General features: G+C 37.4%; 1 protein-coding gene and 1 long non-coding RNA gene across 2 annotated transcripts; one reads left to right on the forward strand and one right to left on the reverse strand.

Moving 5' to 3' along the window:
* Positions 1 to 8,577: 8,577 nt before the first annotated feature.
* LOC142166444 (uncharacterized) lies at positions 8,578 to 14,544 on the forward strand. Its single transcript, XR_012696871.1, has 3 exons — positions 8,578 to 12,492; positions 14,217 to 14,322; positions 14,405 to 14,544. It is a non-coding gene; the product is annotated as an uncharacterized LOC142166444 (long non-coding RNA).
* On the reverse strand, positions 12,984 to 18,625 carry LOC107812509 (putative late blight resistance protein homolog R1A-3). The gene is made up of 2 exons (XM_016637633.2): positions 14,048 to 18,625; positions 12,984 to 13,225 (listed from the first exon to the last, which is right to left on the reverse strand). Exon 1 carries the CDS (start codon positions 17,814 to 17,816, stop codon positions 14,085 to 14,087), a length of 3,732 nt encoding a protein of 1,243 aa, XP_016493119.2. The 5' UTR covers positions 17,817 to 18,625; the 3' UTR covers positions 12,984 to 13,225; positions 14,048 to 14,084.
* Positions 18,626 to 19,079: the final 454 nt, after the last annotated feature.

A 19,079-nucleotide genomic window follows, 5' to 3' on the forward strand; every position in this document is an offset into this window, starting at 1 on the left:
TAACTTCGATTCATCATCCTTCACATTTCAAGCACCACCTCTTCCATTGGAACCTAGTCAGTTCACTACCAACGCTTACCCTCAGCCGTCTCGGTACGAGTTTATCGCAGGACAGGAGAAAGCCGAGAAAACGCCTGAACAAAAGGAAATGACCAGAAAGATGAGGAGTATGGAACAGAGTCTCAAAAGCATACAAGGTTTGAGCGGACAGAAAAGTGTATCCTATGCCGATTTATGCATGTTCCCTCATGTGCACCTGCCATTGGGATTCAAAACCCCAAAATTCGAGAAGTACGATGGGCATGGTGATCCTATTGCTCATCTCAAAAGATATTGCAATCAGCTGCGGGGAGCCGGTGGAAAGGAAGAACTACTCATGGCCTATTTCGGAGAAAGTCTGGTTGGCATCGCATCTGAGTGGTACATGGACCAGGATATGTCTCGCTGGTACATCTGGGATGATCTTGCTAGAGATTTTGTCAGGCAATTCCAGTACAACGTCGATATTGCTCCAGATAGGAACTCTCTGACAAATCTAAAGAAGAAACCCTCAGAAAATTTCAGAGAATATGCAGTTAAGTGGCGCGAACAAGCTTCAAGAGTGAAACCTCCAATGGATGAGATAGAAATGGTCACTGTCTTCCTGCAAGCCCAAGAGCCCGATTACTTTCAGAACATGATGTCGGCCATGGGAAAACCTTTTGCAGAGGCCATCAAAATTGGTGACATGGTGGAACACGGTTTGAAAACAGGTAGAATTTTAAGTCAGGCATCCATTAGAGCAACCTCCCAAGCCATCCAAGGCGGGTCCGGAGGAATGGCAAAGAATAGGACAAGAGAAGAAACAACCATGGCAGCATCATGGGGAAGAAGATACCGGGCCCCTAGACCTGTGTTCTCTGAAATAACCCCTCAACACTACTATCCTCATTCTGATATGGTCTATGCTCCACCACTTTATGCGGTTATGAATGCTCAACCTTTCAGCCGACCGCAACCACAGGCTAACAGAAATCAAGCTCCACCTCCTAGAAGTCAGCCTCCTTACCGAAACCGCTACAATCCTCGACCTTCCCAAAATAACTTCCGTCCTCGGGAACCACCCAGGAGACCCAACTATACACCAATCGGTGAACCCTATTCCACCCTAATCCCTAAGCTTGTCCAGATGAATTTGTTGCAGCCCATACCACCAAACGGGCAAAACCCGGAATCACCATCATATCAGCGGGGTGTCAGGTGTGCATACCATTCAGGGGTAGAAGGGCACGATACAAACGACTGTTGGACATTGAAACAAGCGGTAGAGAATTTGTTAGAGCAAGGGAAAATTGTGTTGAAAGACGAGGATGTCCCAAATGTGACTAATAATCCGCTGCTCGCCCACAATAATGGGCCGATGATTGGGATGATTTGTGAATACAAGGAATTTGATCCGGCGCTTAAGGCCATAATTGCTATTGCTAAAACAGAAAGGAAGTCCAAGGCCACCCCGAAGCAAGAAAACGGGGAAAAGAAGAGTAAAATCACCGAGACTGAACCGGAAAAGAAAATTGATGTATCCAAGTAGGCCTATGTGGTATGGGGGACAATTAAACCACCTCGGCTGAATGAGCCAGTGGTTATTGGACGCATACCACAGAAGCCAAAGTACAGTAAAGAGGAAGATGATAAGGTGTTCACGCTCGAAGAGAGCGAGGGAACATGTGAGGCGATGAGGTATAAGTTATGCGAAACACACATGGTCCAGCCAGGAGAGGGCACTAGCACCGCTGAGGTATCATACATGAGACCAAGAGCCAAGCTTCAAAACTGGAAGGCTACGCCATTCCTGATCAAACGGAAGTCCCAATGGACCTGTCCTGCCACTTTCTCTGCATCACGAGCTACCCCAGGGTGTGACTCAGATGTTTTCTTTATATTCCTGTTTTTAATTTCCTGAATGTCAACCTTTTTTTTATCTTCCCAAAATTCCAAGAAATGAAATCATGTTTCATCGCTCACTTTCTTTTTCAAGAGATCTGCTATATTTTCTTTTTTTTGTTCTCTTCAATTCTGATGATGCAGCTTTAAATAACATGACATGCTTGCGGACTTCATGCCCAGATCCCGAGAACTCCGTCAGACTTCAAATAATGAGTCAAAATTTGAAATATAAAGAATTTGAGAAAATAGGGACAACTAAAGAAAATTGGTTCATGATTTGGAAAATGTCCGTCACTAAAGCAGAGTTTGAGGACAGTAAATGGGTTTAGACCCGTACAGAATGTTAACCTTAATGACTGCAGTTTGTCACGAGCAATTGTACCGACAAAGAAAGGTCCATACGTCATTGGAAAATATTGCCAAGAGGAGCATTTGTATATAGGCGACGTCGAAAGAAATGACGCCGACCCCGCTTTGAAAGCAGATGCAGTACTATGCCTAAATCGCCCCGGCGATGTCTTCGCACAGTTTGAGATGACGAAGGCTTTCATTCTCTCTACCCAAACACTATCAACCCTTTGCAAACCCATTTGAGCCGGTTACTCTTCTTTGATTACCCTCTTTGGAACCTGAAAGTATTATTAAAAATAAAATGAAAGAAAAAGAGAAATTGAAATGAAAAAGACAAATAAAGAAAAAAGGGAAGAAGAAAGAATTAAAAAAAATATACGTATATAAAAAAAAAAGATACAATGAAAATGAGAAAAATGAAAAGGAAGTGAAAAACAAAGCAAATCAGAAAAACAAAAAAAAAATCCAAAAAAAAAAGAGTTGCCTGAACTACGTCTGACTTGATTCCGAAAGGATACGTAGGCAACCTCTCCCTGGGGTTCAGTCACACCAAAATAAAAATCCAAGAAGTCCCCCAAAAGTGAAACTGGGGCAGATGTTATAATGATTCGGCAATGATCCCGCCCAAAAGGTTCCAAAGTTGTAGTTCAATCCCGATTCTTTTCACCCCAAACCTTGTCCAAGTCCTTCTGATCAATTGGCAAAGACAGGAAAGTGAAAAACATCATTGTTGGAATCTGATAGAAATCAAATCGAGAAGAATAAAGTGAGAAAGTCTTATTAGGTGAAAACCTTCGGGCACCATGAGGCGATGAGAGTAGAGAAATCAAAAATGAGAGAGGTCGATTAGCGAAAACCCGCAAAGGGCGTGGTCGACCGGAAAAAGGATACTTCATCACTGAAAGTCCTGGAAAGGTTCTCCGGTTTAGAAACCCAGATCAATAGGTTCATGAGAAGCTGGAGTTTGATACGGATCGGACATCCAGTCCAAAAGGCATGTCATGTCAGTTTGAAGCCAGCATGCACTCCAGATAAGTCCTTTTTCCCCAAAAGGGACGCTTCTCTTTAAACTCATATGTTTTCCTTTTGCATAGTTTTCTTTGAATCCCTTTCGATCTAACTCTGATTCCGTAACAATTACAAAGAAAAGGTAGCAGGATCGGTTTCACAGGCCCCCGCCTGGCAAGAGTCAAAGAAACTACGCGGCCTCAGTGGTGCGTCAGTCCCATCCCGACTGACCATGGTAGTTGATTTGCTTCCAAAGTAAAGACTTCGAAAGAAAAAAAAAGCCTACAAAGGTAAAATAAAGTTGGAAAGGTTAAGTACCACGCGGTTAGCAACTGCAGTTTAGGTTTCAGGATCAAAATCCCTGACACAAAACCAACAAATCCCCACAGGGTCTCCCTTTGTAAAAATCCCAGTCTCCCTTGTAAAAATCCCCCAAAGAGTCTGCCCAGCAAATCCCCAACAAGTCTGCCTTGTACAAATCCCCACAGAGTCTCCCCAATAAAAAATCCCCACTGAGTTGGCCTCGTAAAGAATCCCCAAGCAGAATGGGATGAAAGAACCAAAACCTTACACGAACAAATCATCACAAATCCGGAAATGCGAGTCTGATCAATTTAAAACGGGTCGCCTGTGAATCCAATCGATGGCAAAGTTTCTCAACAGGAATTAGTCCAAGACCAAGCAATTGGAACGATCAAGGCTACCGAATCAACCACCATTTTTAAACTGACAATTTTTCTTTGCTTAGGAAAATTGAGACAGGTACAATCCAAAGCAACCATGCAAGAAGCAGGTTAGCCCAAAAGAAATGAAGCGCGCGAGCGTCGAAACAGCTTTGCAGCAGGAAAACGACCAAAAGTAAGTTTCCCCGGAATTCTTTCATGCATTTTTTAAAAAAAAAAAAATAAAATAAAATAATAAAAATAAAAATAAAAAAATAAATAAATATATATATATATATATATATATAAAGGAAAACCAAAGAAAAGAAAGAAGACAAGAAAGAAAAATGAAAATCCCCAGAAGAAAAACAAATCAGGGTAACATAGAACTTCATTCCTCAACTATCCCGGTATAAACCACGGATCTCCCTGGCATCACCCAAGGAGCTTTTTCTATCCAAATCCCCGGCATAACCCGAGGACTCTTACCTTTTCCCGACATAACCCGATGAATATTTCCGGCATAACCCGATGAATCTCCCGGCATAACCCGATAAATCTTCCCGGCATAACCCGATAAATCTTCCCGGCATGATCCGATGAATCTTTCCGGCATGACCCGATGAATCTTCCCGGCATGACCCGATGAATCTTCCCGGCATGATCCGATGAATTTCCCCGGCATAACCCGAGGACTCTTACCTTTTCCCGGTATAACCCGATGAATCTTCCCGGCATGATCCGATGAATCTTTCCGGCATAACTCGATGAATCTCCCGGCATAACCCGATAAATCTTCTCGGCATAACCCGTGGACCTTTTCCGGCATAACCCGATGAATCTCCCGGCATAACCCGATGAATCTTCCTGGCATGACCCGATGAATCTTCCCGGCATGATTCGATGACTTCCCCGACATAACCCGAGGACTCTTACCTTTTTCACGACATAACCCGATGAATCTTCCCGGCATAACCCGTAGACTTTTTCGGCATAACCCGATAAATCTTCCCGGCATAACCCGATGAATCTTCCCGGCATAACCCGATGAATCTTCCCAGCATGATCCGATGAATCTTTCCGGCATGACCCGATGAATCTTCCCGGCATGACCCGATGAATCTTCCCGGCATGATTTGATGACTTCCATGGCATAACCCGAGGACTCTTACCTTTTCCCGGCATAACCCAATGAATCTTCCCGGCATAACCCGATGACTTCCCCGGCATAACCCGTGGACCTTTTTCCGGCATAACCCGATGAATCTTTCTGGCATAACCCGATGAATCTTTCCGACATAACCCGATGACCTACCGGCATAACCCGAGAACTCTATCCTTTTTTCCGGCAAAACCCGACGAATTTTTTTGACATAACCCGAACAGTGTCCAGCATAACCTGGCAATCCTCCCAATTTAGGGCTCCGATCCCTAAGTTGAGCAAGTTTCCATTTAGCCAGCATTAGGGCTCCAACCCTCAACTAAGCATTTTTTCTGTTAGCCGACATTAGGGCTCCAATCCCTGAGTTGCGCTTTGTAGATTAGGGTTTTTTCCAATCCCCTCATCAGTGCTGTAAATTTTCATGACAATTAACTCACGAAATTTTCCTAGTGAAACTGGGGCAGAAATTTCTTTCGTTTGTTTTGTTGTCTCAGCAGGTCTGACCCTTGAGGTGCATGGATCGAGACGACCTACGGGGTGAGTCTCAATCCAGAATAAAGAAAAGAACAAAAGAACAAAAGAAAAAAAGAAGAAGATGTTCCCACATATTGGAACAAACAAAGGGCAGGTCGCTCAAAAATTGGATCAAATTCCCGAGCTCCGCCAATCCCGTTTCATTCAATACTGCAGAAATAAACAAACGCCTACAACTTGCGAGCATCAAGATTCGGATCGAAGTTTACAAGCAGAATTAGCTGAGACCCAAGATCAAGTTGCAAAAGAATTATAGATAGGAATCTTGTAACTAGCGGTTGACAGACATAAGTAGTTAGTTCAGTTTCAATTTCCTTTGGTTGTAATAAGGAGGTCAGTAAAGCAGTAGTGGCAACAACAACAGCAGTAACAACAAGCATTGCAATCCCATAGTAGTCCCAGCTACCAAAATTTCCCGAACTACATTGACCTGATTCCTGTTTAGCCCAGGATATGTAGGAAACCTTTGAAGCAAAGGTTCGGTCAAATCTTTTTCAAAAAAATGCTTCAACGGAGTACTCGGATGGGCAAAAATCGCTCGATTTATCTTTGCACGAAAACCCTTCGTATCTCCGGGCAAAGAGGGGCAGCTGTAAGCACGTGATTTTTGCCCTATATGAGAATTACTCCAAAAAAAATCAAAAATAAAATGATTTTTCTTTGGTGTGCAATTTTGTGATATTTTGAATAATTATTTGTATTTGTTTGTGCGTGTTTATTTTCTAAATTAATAAAAAATACAAAAATATGTCGCATTTTGCATGTAGGATTTAATTATACAATTGTTAGTAATTAAATTTGTTTTACAAAAATTAAAAATTACAAAAATAGGCATCGTTTGCATTTTTAGCATTTAATGTCCAAATACACAATTTTATGCTTAATTATTACTTAATTGTGCGTTAATTGTTATTGGGAGTTAATTTGCGCTTTTATAACTCAATTTAGTTCTTAATAATAATTTAAGTATTTTTATAATTTAGTTTTAGAAAAAATAAAAGAAGAAAAGAGGGCGAAAATATAAAGAAAGTCGGAATTAGGCCTCTTCTTCAATTTCAAGCCATAGGCCCAAAAAATGGCCCAATCTTCCCTACGACCCAGTCCATTTTGAACTGGGTCGACCCAGTCCATAACCCAAAAGACCCAAACCCCTTTTGTCTTACATTTTACAAAACAAAACAAAACAAAATGAAGAAAACCCTAAAAAATTGCTAAACCATCCACCCCCCCTCCTATCTTCTTCTTCTTCCTCAAGATTTTCTCAAGCACACATCAATGGCTTCCCCTACATCCTCCTCACCCTCACTGCACACACACAGTGCACGCAGCAGCCGTTCATAGCTGCTACGACCCCGTTGCCTCCGTATCCTTCAAACCAAGCGATGACCCCTTCGCCGAACACCTTCGTTATTTCTTCTTCTTCGTCTAGCATCCATCGACTCCTCCACCTCGCTCCAGCTGCGTCATCCATGAAGCTCATTCCTGCTTCTGCTTGCAACGTCCATGGCTGCTCAAGTCGGAGCTCGACGAACAGCTGCTTCTCCGTCATCACTGTAGCAGCAGCTGTGCCCAGCCATAAGATCTCCGTCGCGATGCAGCTTCCGCCGAGCTGCTGCTGCCGGCAGCTCCTGCTTCCTCCGTCGTGCCGCTGCCATGGTTGAAGCCACTACTGCTTCAACTTTCTTCCGCAGCTGCTGCCCGTTTCTGCCACTGCTGCTGCGTTCCGGCCTGCTTCTGCTTCTCACCGTGTCCAGCTGCGACGAGCAGCCATGGCTGCTCCGAACGGATGTCATTGCTACTGCTTCGGCATTGTTTCAGCCACTCTTTAAGTTCGAGTTCGTCGTTGGTTAGTCATTCGTCGTTTCAATCCGGTTAGTAGTTTTTGAATTTTTATTTTTGTCCGTATTTTGTTTTGATATTTTTCGAATCTAAAATCGGCGAATGTTTATTTTGTTCATGTCTATGGTTAGATATTTGATTTTTGGTTTTGTTCATGTTCATGTGCTTTGTTAAAATTAATTTTTCAGATTTCAAAATAGAAGTTTAATTAGTTGTTTTCATATTCATTTCATGTTTGTATTATTGTTTAAGTGAATATTTGTTAGTTTGATGTTTGTTAGATTCAAATTGAAATTTAATTAACTATTTCTTCAATTTGTTTCATGAGTTTATGTATTGTTAGAAATTGTTAATATTGTTAAGTTCAAGCTTAAGTTCATAATTGTTTATTCGTCGATCTTGTTATTTGTCCAAAAAGAATTTAGTTGTGTTAAAGGAAATATATTGATTTAATCGTTTTAATCCGTCATGTTTGTTGTTTAAAATAGATTCATTCATGTTCATACTTTGTTTGAATGATCTTGAATCCGAAATTTGTATAGTTTGATTTCTTGTTTATCATTTATGATTATTTCTTGAATTTGTCTAATAATCTTGTTGTTTAAGTTTAATATAGGAATTGTTGGTTTTGTTAGAGTTGATTTTAAGTTCAATATGATTGAATTTAGAAATTTTCATACTTTGTTTGTTGTTGTTGTTGAATCCGAAAATAGGATTGTTTGTTGCTAAAATATTGTTCAATCAAATTTTAGTTGTTCTTTGTTGTTGAAATCATGTTCATGTGCTTTGTTGTTGAAATATTGAAGAAATCATGTTCATGAAATTTGTTGTTTGAACATTGCTAGAAATTAATCATATTGTCTATATTTTGGTTAAGTTTGATTAAATGATGTGTTATAACTGATGGGTAGTTTGGTAATTTGTAGTACGTTCAGGGGTAGTTTGGTAATTTCAGTAAGGTCGGAGGGGTAATTTAGGAATTGTACATTTTGTAATTGTTTATATGAAGCATGGGGGACAAAATAAAATGGGGTGGGTTGTGATATGGTTATTTAATATAAAGGGGGGACAAAACAAAATTTAGTGGGGAGAATCTTGCATTATTTTATGTTAGGCATGGGGGACAAAATATAATGGGGTGGTGTGATATGTTTATTTAATGTAATGGGGATGAGTGGGAAGATAATGGGTTTGGTAGAGAAAATGGGTTGATTTTAATTGATTAAAAGATTTATGTGTTATGAGATATAAGTAGAAGTCTTGAAATCAGATTTAGGGACAGACAGAGATAGAGAGAAAAAAGAATAGGGAGAGAAAATTTTAAGAGAGAGAAAATTCCGAAATACTAAGACTTCAGAAAAATAAAAAGAAAAAAAACATTCTGGAAATTCAAAAGAAGAATAGTATACACCTGATATACAATCCAAATATTTTGATATACGGATTTCAGAAATTAAGGGTTAAACAATAACTAGTCTTTCAAAAATCTGAAAAGGATTCCCTTTGCTTCTGTCCGTTGTTTGTTGTTGGTGTTTCTGGATTTTTGTCTTGATTTTAAAATCTGTCACTAAGTTTCTCGTTGCTGGTTGTTACTGGTTGTTGGGGTTGCTGTTTGTTGTATGCTACTGAGTTTCTGCTGATCTCACTTTTCTTTTGCTTCCAATATCAGGTACACAACTGACACGCTGATTATTGTAAACTGAAACAGGAAGCATGAATACGAAAATGAAGAATTGAAGTTTTAAATTTTTTTAAAATTATATTCTGAATTTTATTTGTATATATAAATTATTTAGCTTACAAAAATCGGAATCATGTAGCTATTTAATGTATATATAGTGGAACATCCAACGATAGCTTAACGGATGAACTATCTATATATTGCTTAAAAATAAATAAATGGTGTAGTAACTCCGTCTAAGTTAAAAATCAAACGAATAGACCATTTCGGAATTTGTAAGAAAATTGTTTAGTTAAATAATATTGGTTAATTCCAGCATGTAATTGTTTTAGGATTAAAATTAGATTGCCAAGTTTTTTTTTTAATTTGACAAACTGAGAACATGCCTAGTATAATATAATTAGGTAGTAATACGTGAAGCCCAGGTTTAGTTTAATGCCATATACGTTGGGCCTGTGCCCGTATTGGCAACGGACTGCCTTGCTTGTATCATTTTTTCAGAATTTACGAATCATATTCGAAACTCAACTATAACAACTCAAGCATGTAAATAAATTAAGACATTTTCTCTTTCATTTTTGCAGAGACAATTTTAATAGAAAATGTAGGCGTTTTAGGATTATCCTGATAAAAATAAATGAGATGAGCCTCGCCAAATAAAATGCACAAATTGCGGGGCCCTCGATAAATGTTTAATTAAAATTACTTAGACTTCGGGATGAGCCGTTTAGCAAAATTCCACGGCCTTACCCAGAAATAATAATACGATAATTGCTTCAGGCGTGCATTTTAATAATCTTACCTTCTTAAATTCGGGTGCGCATTTATGTGACCCAAATCCAAATCTCAACGGAGTCGGAATGTATTAACAACCATGGGCGCATTGATTGTGACATGGTTCGAAATGCATTTTTACAATGTTGCAATTCCATAAAAAAATAAATAATAATAAAAGCGGTTTTAAACTTAATGAAAGCACATAAGTAATAACATGTAATAAATCAGATATCTAGCCATTATAACAATTTAAGCGACCGTGCTAGAACCACGGGATTCGAGGGTGCCTAACACCTTCCCTCGGGTCAACAGAATTCCTTACTTAGAATTTCTGGTTCGCAGACTTCATTTGGAAAGTCGAATATTTTCCTCGATTTGGGATTCAAGATAAACCGGTGACTTGGGACACCAAAAGCCAAACCTTTCCCAAGTGGCGACTCTGAATTAAATAAATAATCTCATATCGAATATTGTCACTTAAATTGGAAAAACTCCCTCGCGCATTTAACCCTTCGGGGCGGGCGCGCAAAAAGGAGGTGTGACAATGAATATTTTATACAATAAATTTTTTTGTTATGCACAACAATTATATTGGAATCGAAGCCAAGAGGAGTTATCACCGACTTAACATCCAAGAACAAGAGTTAAAAGAAGAACGCCACATTCTGTCACCACCTATATTATAAATCTACAAAAAATAAATTATGCTTATATTTGAATTAATTTTTCATATTTATTTGTTCCTATGACTTTGGTTTTTAAATTTTTTGTGTGTATGCCTCACATTATATTTTAGTTTTTAGTTTGGGTATTATACATGTTATATTTTATTCATATCAACTAAACTTATTCCAAACAAAATATGATTTTTTGCGCGAAAAGCGGGCTTATTAACTAGTATTGATATAAATAAGCGAAATTTTAAGGCATTTTCAAGGCCCAAATCACAGGTTGCCACGTGGAACAACTTTTGCTTCTTTGTTTTAAACTTCTACATTGATTATTGTAGGCACACTAAATTCTTATTGCTTTACTTATTAGACTCCACTGCTACTGAAGTGATGATATCATTGTATGTACGTGGTACAATACTCTGTTTTTCAGCTCTTACAAGTTATATTTTATGTAACTTTTGAATATTTATGTGCTTTGATAATATCATTTATTTGTTAGTATATATTTTTTATCAATCAAATTTTATTTGGGGATGAGAGGAGCTTTGTATTTAATTACATCGCAAGATGTATTATAAGATAGTTCAAAATATAAAAAAATAAAATATCAAATAAAAATGGTAGAGAAAACTAAAGCTACTAAGATTTTTACAAAAATTAAATAATCCAACAATTTACATTCCTAAATGTAAAGCAAAAGCTCTATATTTTTCTAAATAAATAATGTTTAAAAGTTTGTAATCAATTTTTTGTTTTAATATTTTTAGAAGTGTGTAAACAATTTTTCTCTTAATTTCTTATTTGATTTTAAAATAAGAACAAAGAGAATATTAACTATTATAACCAAGCCACAAATTATTTACATAAGGCTAATTCTTAAATGATATTGCACCATCTCAAATCAAAACGCTAAGTTACTTTTATTAATCATTACTCAAGCCATTCCCATTTAGAAAAAACACTAGCTCCAATTTAGTTTAAATATTATTAATTATGTTTTTATATGTTCTGTGAATTTTGCATTCCTTTTGGCAAGAGAAATTAAGGTTAATATCATGGGTTCCAATTAGAACTCATGGTATTGTCCAAAGGTTAGTATCTTTATCATTTCCATTTTATGATTATTTTTCCTTCTGTAAAAAAAAAAAGAAATATCATTTTATTTAATATTATTAACTAATCAAATGTCAACGAAGAAAAATTCAACCTCCTTGGTTATTCATAAGGATGAAATAAATTGGGATAGTATGTTGTTAATTTATTAGCGAGCTAATAATAATTGATACATGAAAAATTAGTCAATGCACAACCTATTTTGGAACCTTACATATCTTACTTTATGTATATTAACTTGGATATTAGGCATTTTAAAGTTCAGATGCTACTTGAAGTTATTGGTGAATACAACTTAATAATGATTATTGAGTTTCTTTAATTATGAATGCCATCTATACTTTTGTTCGTGAAGTTCAGTGCTTGTATGCACTTGGAACAATTTTTATTACTAATCCATGCAATATATATTATATTTATTTATTCTTCAGCCAATATACATATTGTAATCAATTAAATATTTAAATATTTTATAAATTTTCCCTGAAATACTTTAAAAGTTTATTTAAAAATGTTCGAAAACCTCAAAATAATTTTAGATTTTCAAAATTGGGCTCGTGCACAGCACGGGCTTTACCTCCTTTAGTGTGTGTGTATATATATATATATATATATATATATATATATATATATATATATAGATAGATATATGCGTAGAAAGTGACATCAAGGAGTGCATGATGCCCCAAGATTTAACCTTCCTTTCTAACGAAGTTATCTTCGAAGTTCCAGATAAGCGTGCTGGTCAATCCTCTTGCATTCAAGGTGTGTTTCGAGATCATGATTTTTGTTATTCTCAAGTCCTCAATTTTCTCTGACGAATTTTCTATATATAAAACTGTAATACAACCAAATTTCACATCATAGCAAGCATCTGAGTCTTCGAAAATCTCGGCAAAATTTTCCCTGAAACTAAGCATCATTTTTGTATCTGTCTCATATCATCCAAACTATAGCACTTAAAAATCCCAAGAGTCACAGTCATTCATTTTAGACGGAATAAGCAAGATGGTAGACTAGCAAAATATATATAACAATAATAGCCCAGTATAATTCGACTAGTGGGGTCTGGGGAGGGTAGTGTGTGTGCAGACCTTATCCCTACCCTGGGATAGAGAGGTGGTTTCCAATAGACCCTCGGCATCATTCCCTCCAAGAACTCCCACCTTGCTCTTGGGGTGATTCGAACTCACAACCTCTTGATTGGAAGTGGAGGGTGCTTACCATCGGAGCAAAATATATATACCTATGTTATATAAAAATATAACACAATTTTTATTCCCGAAGAGTAAGACAGTTCAATGCATTACAAAATTACAACCACACACAAGGTTCTTAGATAAATACAACAAAGAGTTTTCAATAACTGTCAAATTGAAACATAACAATAGAGAAAGAAGAAGTGGAACCAGCATTACTCATAGAAGGAAACTTGCTGCTCATAACTAAAGTACCCTGGCTCTAGCTCAAGTATGCGGATAGGAATCAACACTTGCATCTGTAGACATAAAAGTAAGGAATGAGTTCACTGACTTAAACAAGTGACAACTAAATCATAACGGGATAAGGGTTTCAGAAAACGTCATCAGTGGCGGATCCAAGATTTTAAAGTCGTGGGTGCTCACTGATAAAAATTCTGAAAGAAGAGGAAAAAAGAATTTAGTTATGAGTGCTCTCTCAATATTTATCTAAATATTTTTATAATTACTTATACAAATTTACTAAATCTTGTGAAAGATACATGTAGATCCGCCACTGAACGCCATAATATGCAACTTCCAAGAATAGCCCGTCCAAAGACTGAAATCAGGTCAAAATAACTAAGATTTATAGGATTTGAATGTTTATGCAACTTCCAAGAATAGCCAATCAAGAACCTGTAATCTCAGATCTAGAAGGATCAACAGAAGAAAAAAAATCCTATTGTGCAAAAACCAATTTCGTATAGAACCTTTACAAGTCATACAAATAAATCAGCTATCACAGTACCCCATTACAGAGAGAAACCAAAAGAAACAAGACTAAAAACATCAGAATTGTGCTATTTATCCTTGTTTACAACATTAATAGAATTAGTGAGGTTATCAAAGATTTTGGATCTATGTAAAAAGTTACATCTCCCTCATCTATCATACAAACCAATGGTTATGTATTTATATTCTCTCAAAGTATGTCAAATTCAAGTTAAAATCGTTTAGATTTCAACGCCACGAGGAAACTGGATTCTACGAATTTAAAAGTACTAAAAGGTCATGTATTCTTGCACATATATATAGAGAGGGGGAGAGAACATCAAAATAAGCATAGAATGTGTACTTACAAGTGAGCGTGGAGACCGAAGACGAGATTCGTTTTCTTCAGTCCATGTTTGGGTTCTGAATGATGACCTTGAAATTGCTGTTTGCCATCTCTTCGCACTGAATTTCCTCAATTTTTCTGACTGATTGAGAAACAGTGTCTCTACACAAGATCACCTCAATCTTTTGCAGGGAACAACTATCACCAAAACAAGAAGGAACCTCAATGAGCTGCTTGCAATTTTGCAACACTATATGCTCAAGAGATGGGAAGGCATCATCTGATATATTCCAAAGTGTAATGTTCAAATTTCCCAATTTCAAGTATTTGAGTTTTGGAAATTCCTCATCACTCACATTCCACTCTTCTCCCTCAAAAGCTTTTGAAAGCAGTTTCAAAATTTCAAGGTTTGGTAATGCTGCGATCGCAGAAATTTCAACCCATGGCAGCCTAAACTTTGATAAGGTCAATTTCTTAAGGTTTGAGGGGAAGTTAATTTCACAAGGCAGAAGCACCCGGCCTTGATAAATCACATTGAGCGATTCAAGCTGATTCAAGAAATCCAAAACTGGAAATCGATTGCAAGATTCTCCCAAGTTCTCAGAATGACCCCAAGATTCCAAAAACATGCATTTTAGTTTTTGAAGGAAAGGAAAACTTCTCATTATGTTCCCTTTGTTATAAGAAAGAGATGGGGTGGATAAGGTCTGCAAACAATCCAATTGGGATAAGTTGGAATCTGGGAAGGTACAGTTATCTATATGTGCATGCCTCAGCCTTGCCATACTGAAAAATGTATATGGTAATGCTACCTCACCTTTTGTTCCTTTCACTAGGAAAGTTTCTAAGTTCCAAAGCTTGGAAATCCAAGAGGGCATGACCGTCATGTCACCTTGAAGTGACAAAAATCTCAAATGCACAAGCCTTTTTATTTGTGGAGGAAAGATATTGCCAATATTGATGCACCCCAAATCCAACACTCTAACAAGCTCTTTGACACCCCGAAATGGACCTTCTTCGGGAAGAGGACTTGGCCAGGAGCGATGCCAACCGGGTTCAGAAGAATATATCATTGTGCGGGTAAGGGGAATAAATGGTGTATCCAGAACGAAATCTTCAAACCGCGATGCCACTGGCAAGAACTTTTCGGCTTTAGATTTGTCTCGACAGAAATGATAAAGATAATCATGAATACGGCATGATTTCAGCCCGCCCTTTGAACTTCTTCTGGCCTCCATTACAAGGCTCCTCCCGATAAGATCATTCAGGTAATCTTCTGCTACCTCCTCTGGTTTCTTCACCTCATCTCTTCGTACAAATCCTTCACTAACCCATAACCATGTTAGTTTTGAAACTGAAATTTCTGTACTCATTGGTAATGCCGCAAAATATAGAAAACATTGTCTTAGATAACCAGGCATATTTTTGTAGCTCAATTCTATTATTTCATTGCAGTCTCCTACATCACGATTAGTTTCTGAACTAAATGCCTCTTCAGTAATGGTTAGCCAATCGCTGTCGTCCTCTAAATTGACAAGAAACCCAGCTACCAAAACAATGGCCAGAGGTAGCCCTCGACAATTTGCGGCAATTTCCTTTCCAACTTCAGCAGGACAGTTCTCATTTGGAATTGGGGGTTTGCGAAATTCTTCTCGAGTACATAAGCGAAGGTGATTATACTTCACTTGTAATAGCTCCCAACTCTCTTCCGGAGTCAACAAGCGAACCAAAAGAGGATCATCAAACAATGGATCCTCATATTTTCGGCCGCTGGTAACAAGAATTCTGCTTCCATTATGATTATCTGGAAAACACCTGTGCAACTCATCAAATATATGAGAATCCCACACTTCATCTACAATGATGAGGTATCTTCCTCTATGTAACTGTCTGCGTAAAATATCAAGATAATCTAGCTCCTTCCCCTCCTCTGACTTGTAAATGTCATTGCTCAGATCAACGATAGAAATTAAAATATCTTGGGCCAATTCACTCGCCGTAAGTCTAGGAGAAACATAACACCACGCTTGAATATCAAAGTGATCTGAAGTTCTTCTGTCATTGTAAATTCTTTTGGCGAGTGTTGTCTTACCAATCCCTGGCATGCCAATGACAGGAATGGCATTAAGCTCTGCCTCACCACCAATTACCCGTGCCATTAATATTTCTATCTGGTCCTCCAAGCCTACAACTGCTTCATCAATGATTGGAGTGCTAGGTTTTGATGTTTGACAATCACTTGGGGCATCCTTATTTTCCATGAAGATATGCGCAAATTCAACAATGTCCTTGAAAAGCTTAATTTCTGCAATTACATAGCCTACATCAATGTTCCATGTGGAAGAAAGATCAACCAAGAAGTTTTCAACATACTCAAATTTGAACTTAATTTCTTCAATGACATCGTCTAACTGATTGTTCCGTGGACGAGAAGGTTGAAACACTAACATGTCCACAACATACTCAAATTTGACAAATAAATTGGTCATATGATTGCAAACATCTAACACTTCCTTACCTTCTCCTTGTTGGTCAACATTGTTTTCGAGAAAAGGTTTGAATCTTTTAATCTCAGCCACTACAAATTTAATCTGATGTGCTACCGGAGCAATTGAATCAATCCTATGATCCAACAATCTCAGCAAATTCTGCGATACCAAATCTATACATCCCAAACTATCAATCTGGGAAAAGGGCAATGCTGGCTTTTGTTTCTTGATAGTACCCTTTAAGATCTTTGATGCCATAGGCTCCATCTTTTGCACCAAATGGGATATAGCCAGATCAATTGTTTTGTCCAAATCTTCATCCATTTCTCGGTTGTCCAATGATTTAATGAAGGACCAAAACTCATTGAATACAAGATCAAAGATTATCAAGCTTTCCTTTTGAACTTCATTGCATAAGATATATACTAGCAGTAACCTGAGCGACTTCTGGAGTTTTTGAACACGATATTTGTAGACCAGTAGATAAGACCGGGAATTGAGCTCCTCTGTTATCGGCGCCCCTAGGATGAAATTAACAAAGTCCGTTGCAAAGGCATCCAATTCCCTACTGAAGTTTAGCACTGAGGGTAAAACTTTCAGGGCTTCAACATAAGGTTTACTGCTGTGTAGTAGATCTACAAGGATGAAACAAAAGCCACCAACCATATAATCATCCGAATCCTTTGCCAAACAAAGTGAAGAGATACAACGTGCTGTTTCTTTTATTACACCTGTGACATAATCCCAGAATTTGTTGACGTCGTTGGGCCCATTATTAAAGTTCTCTAGTATGAAGGAAACAAAACCTCCCAGATAAACTAGATTTCCTTTGACAAGTTGAAGTTTTTCCTTCACAGGAGCAACAAAATCTGCCCTGAACTTGAGCAAAAACTCTAGATTGTCGACAAGGGAATTAATGTATCGAGCCAGGACTTCAATCATGTCTGTTGAAAATCCTAGCTTGGGCAGAAGACTTAGAACTAAAACCATGTCTGGCTTGAGAAGCCAAATCTCTTTAAGTAGGTCAAAAGCAACACGTTCCAGTTCAGATCTTCCAATATCACTAGTCAAATGAAGGTCGTGTCTTGCCTTTGTGATCAAACTCCGGACACGATCCAAAAGATCTCCCAACTCATTATCCACCTTGATCCATGAAGCGGGACAGCGAACAAGTTGAAACAGAAATGTTAATTCCATCTTAAGCGTCACTATATGAATATGATCATCAAGGTGCGACCTTTCGATTATAACTTCTTTTTCAATAAATTTGATAAGATGGCCAATATTAGATTCCAAGTCCATGGCTTTGCAGATCAGTAAACAAACTGAAGGAAGTAGAAGGTCAAGAGTCAAGACTGAAGAGTGAGTATTCCAACCTAACGATGGTCCATCAGCATCTAAAGGAAAACTCCACTCCGTCCACAGAAATTAGCCAAATTAGAATCTACTTGGATCTTGTTTTGGCAAATTACATTTTGCTAAGTCTCATAAAACTTAACTAAAAGTTAAAAGCAAATAAAAGACAAAAAATAGAAACATCTGTGATACAGCCAGCAACAAAGATGAGCGCATCTTTTCACCCTGCAATCCTTTTTTTTTTTCCTCGCACAGATTGTAACACCAGAAATCCAGCATATACTCAAATAGAAGCGAGCAAGCAAATTTTCAAACCGAACTTAATGAGGATACCATCAACAAAGAGAGAAATTAATGCTTCTTCGTTTCCCTTTAGTGGAGGACAAAGGCGCTGAAAATTCTAGTTTTTGAAGTTGGGTAACTAGAATTACAAACAAATTGCAGGAAGGGCTTGAATTCTGCAATTCCTTTACAATATAACCCAATCTATAACAATCAAACCCGAGCTAGAGTGCTTCAGGGATGCAGCGGTGACCTTCTGGAGAAGAAGAGACGCCGGGAGCATGTGTTGAGAATCAGTTATGAGAAAAACACTTTTCAAAATACGCATATTTTTAAAAAGCCGACATAATACAATATGTGAAAAGTGTTATAAGATAAATCTTACGGTGGATGTCTCCTCCTCACATGATTTTTACAAATGCTTAATGACATATTCAATAACATATTTTCTATGCTTAATGACATATTCAATGACATATTTTCTTCACTTTTCATGCCTATATAAAGGCCTTGTAATAGATAGGAAAATACACACAATTGAAAAAGAAATAAATTCTCTTCCTTCTTTCTATCTCTATTATCTTGTTCAAGTTTATAGTAAATTGCTTTTAGTTTTATAACACGTTATCAGCACGATTGCCACCTCTATTTTTCACAATCACATCCTAGTTGTGTTCGATTCTCCTTCAGGTATATCACTATATATTCTTTTGGTTTATGGTAGTACCAATATGCTATTTATTAACAAATTCATATATTGTTAAGCATTTATTTTAGTAGATCATGTTACAGAAGTTCTCTTACCTTGCTTATTGTTAAAGAAAATATAAGATATAGATCTTAAGTGCGTTAAACTAACAAAATAAAATAGTGATAACTAAGGTGACTAAATAATAATTGCACATACTAGTTTAAATTGCTTTACAA

Source organism: Nicotiana tabacum, chromosome 11 (genome assembly GCF_000715075.1).
Source record: "Nicotiana tabacum cultivar K326 chromosome 11, ASM71507v2, whole genome shotgun sequence".
Lineage (NCBI taxonomy): Eukaryota > Viridiplantae > Streptophyta > Magnoliopsida > Solanales > Solanaceae > Nicotiana > Nicotiana tabacum.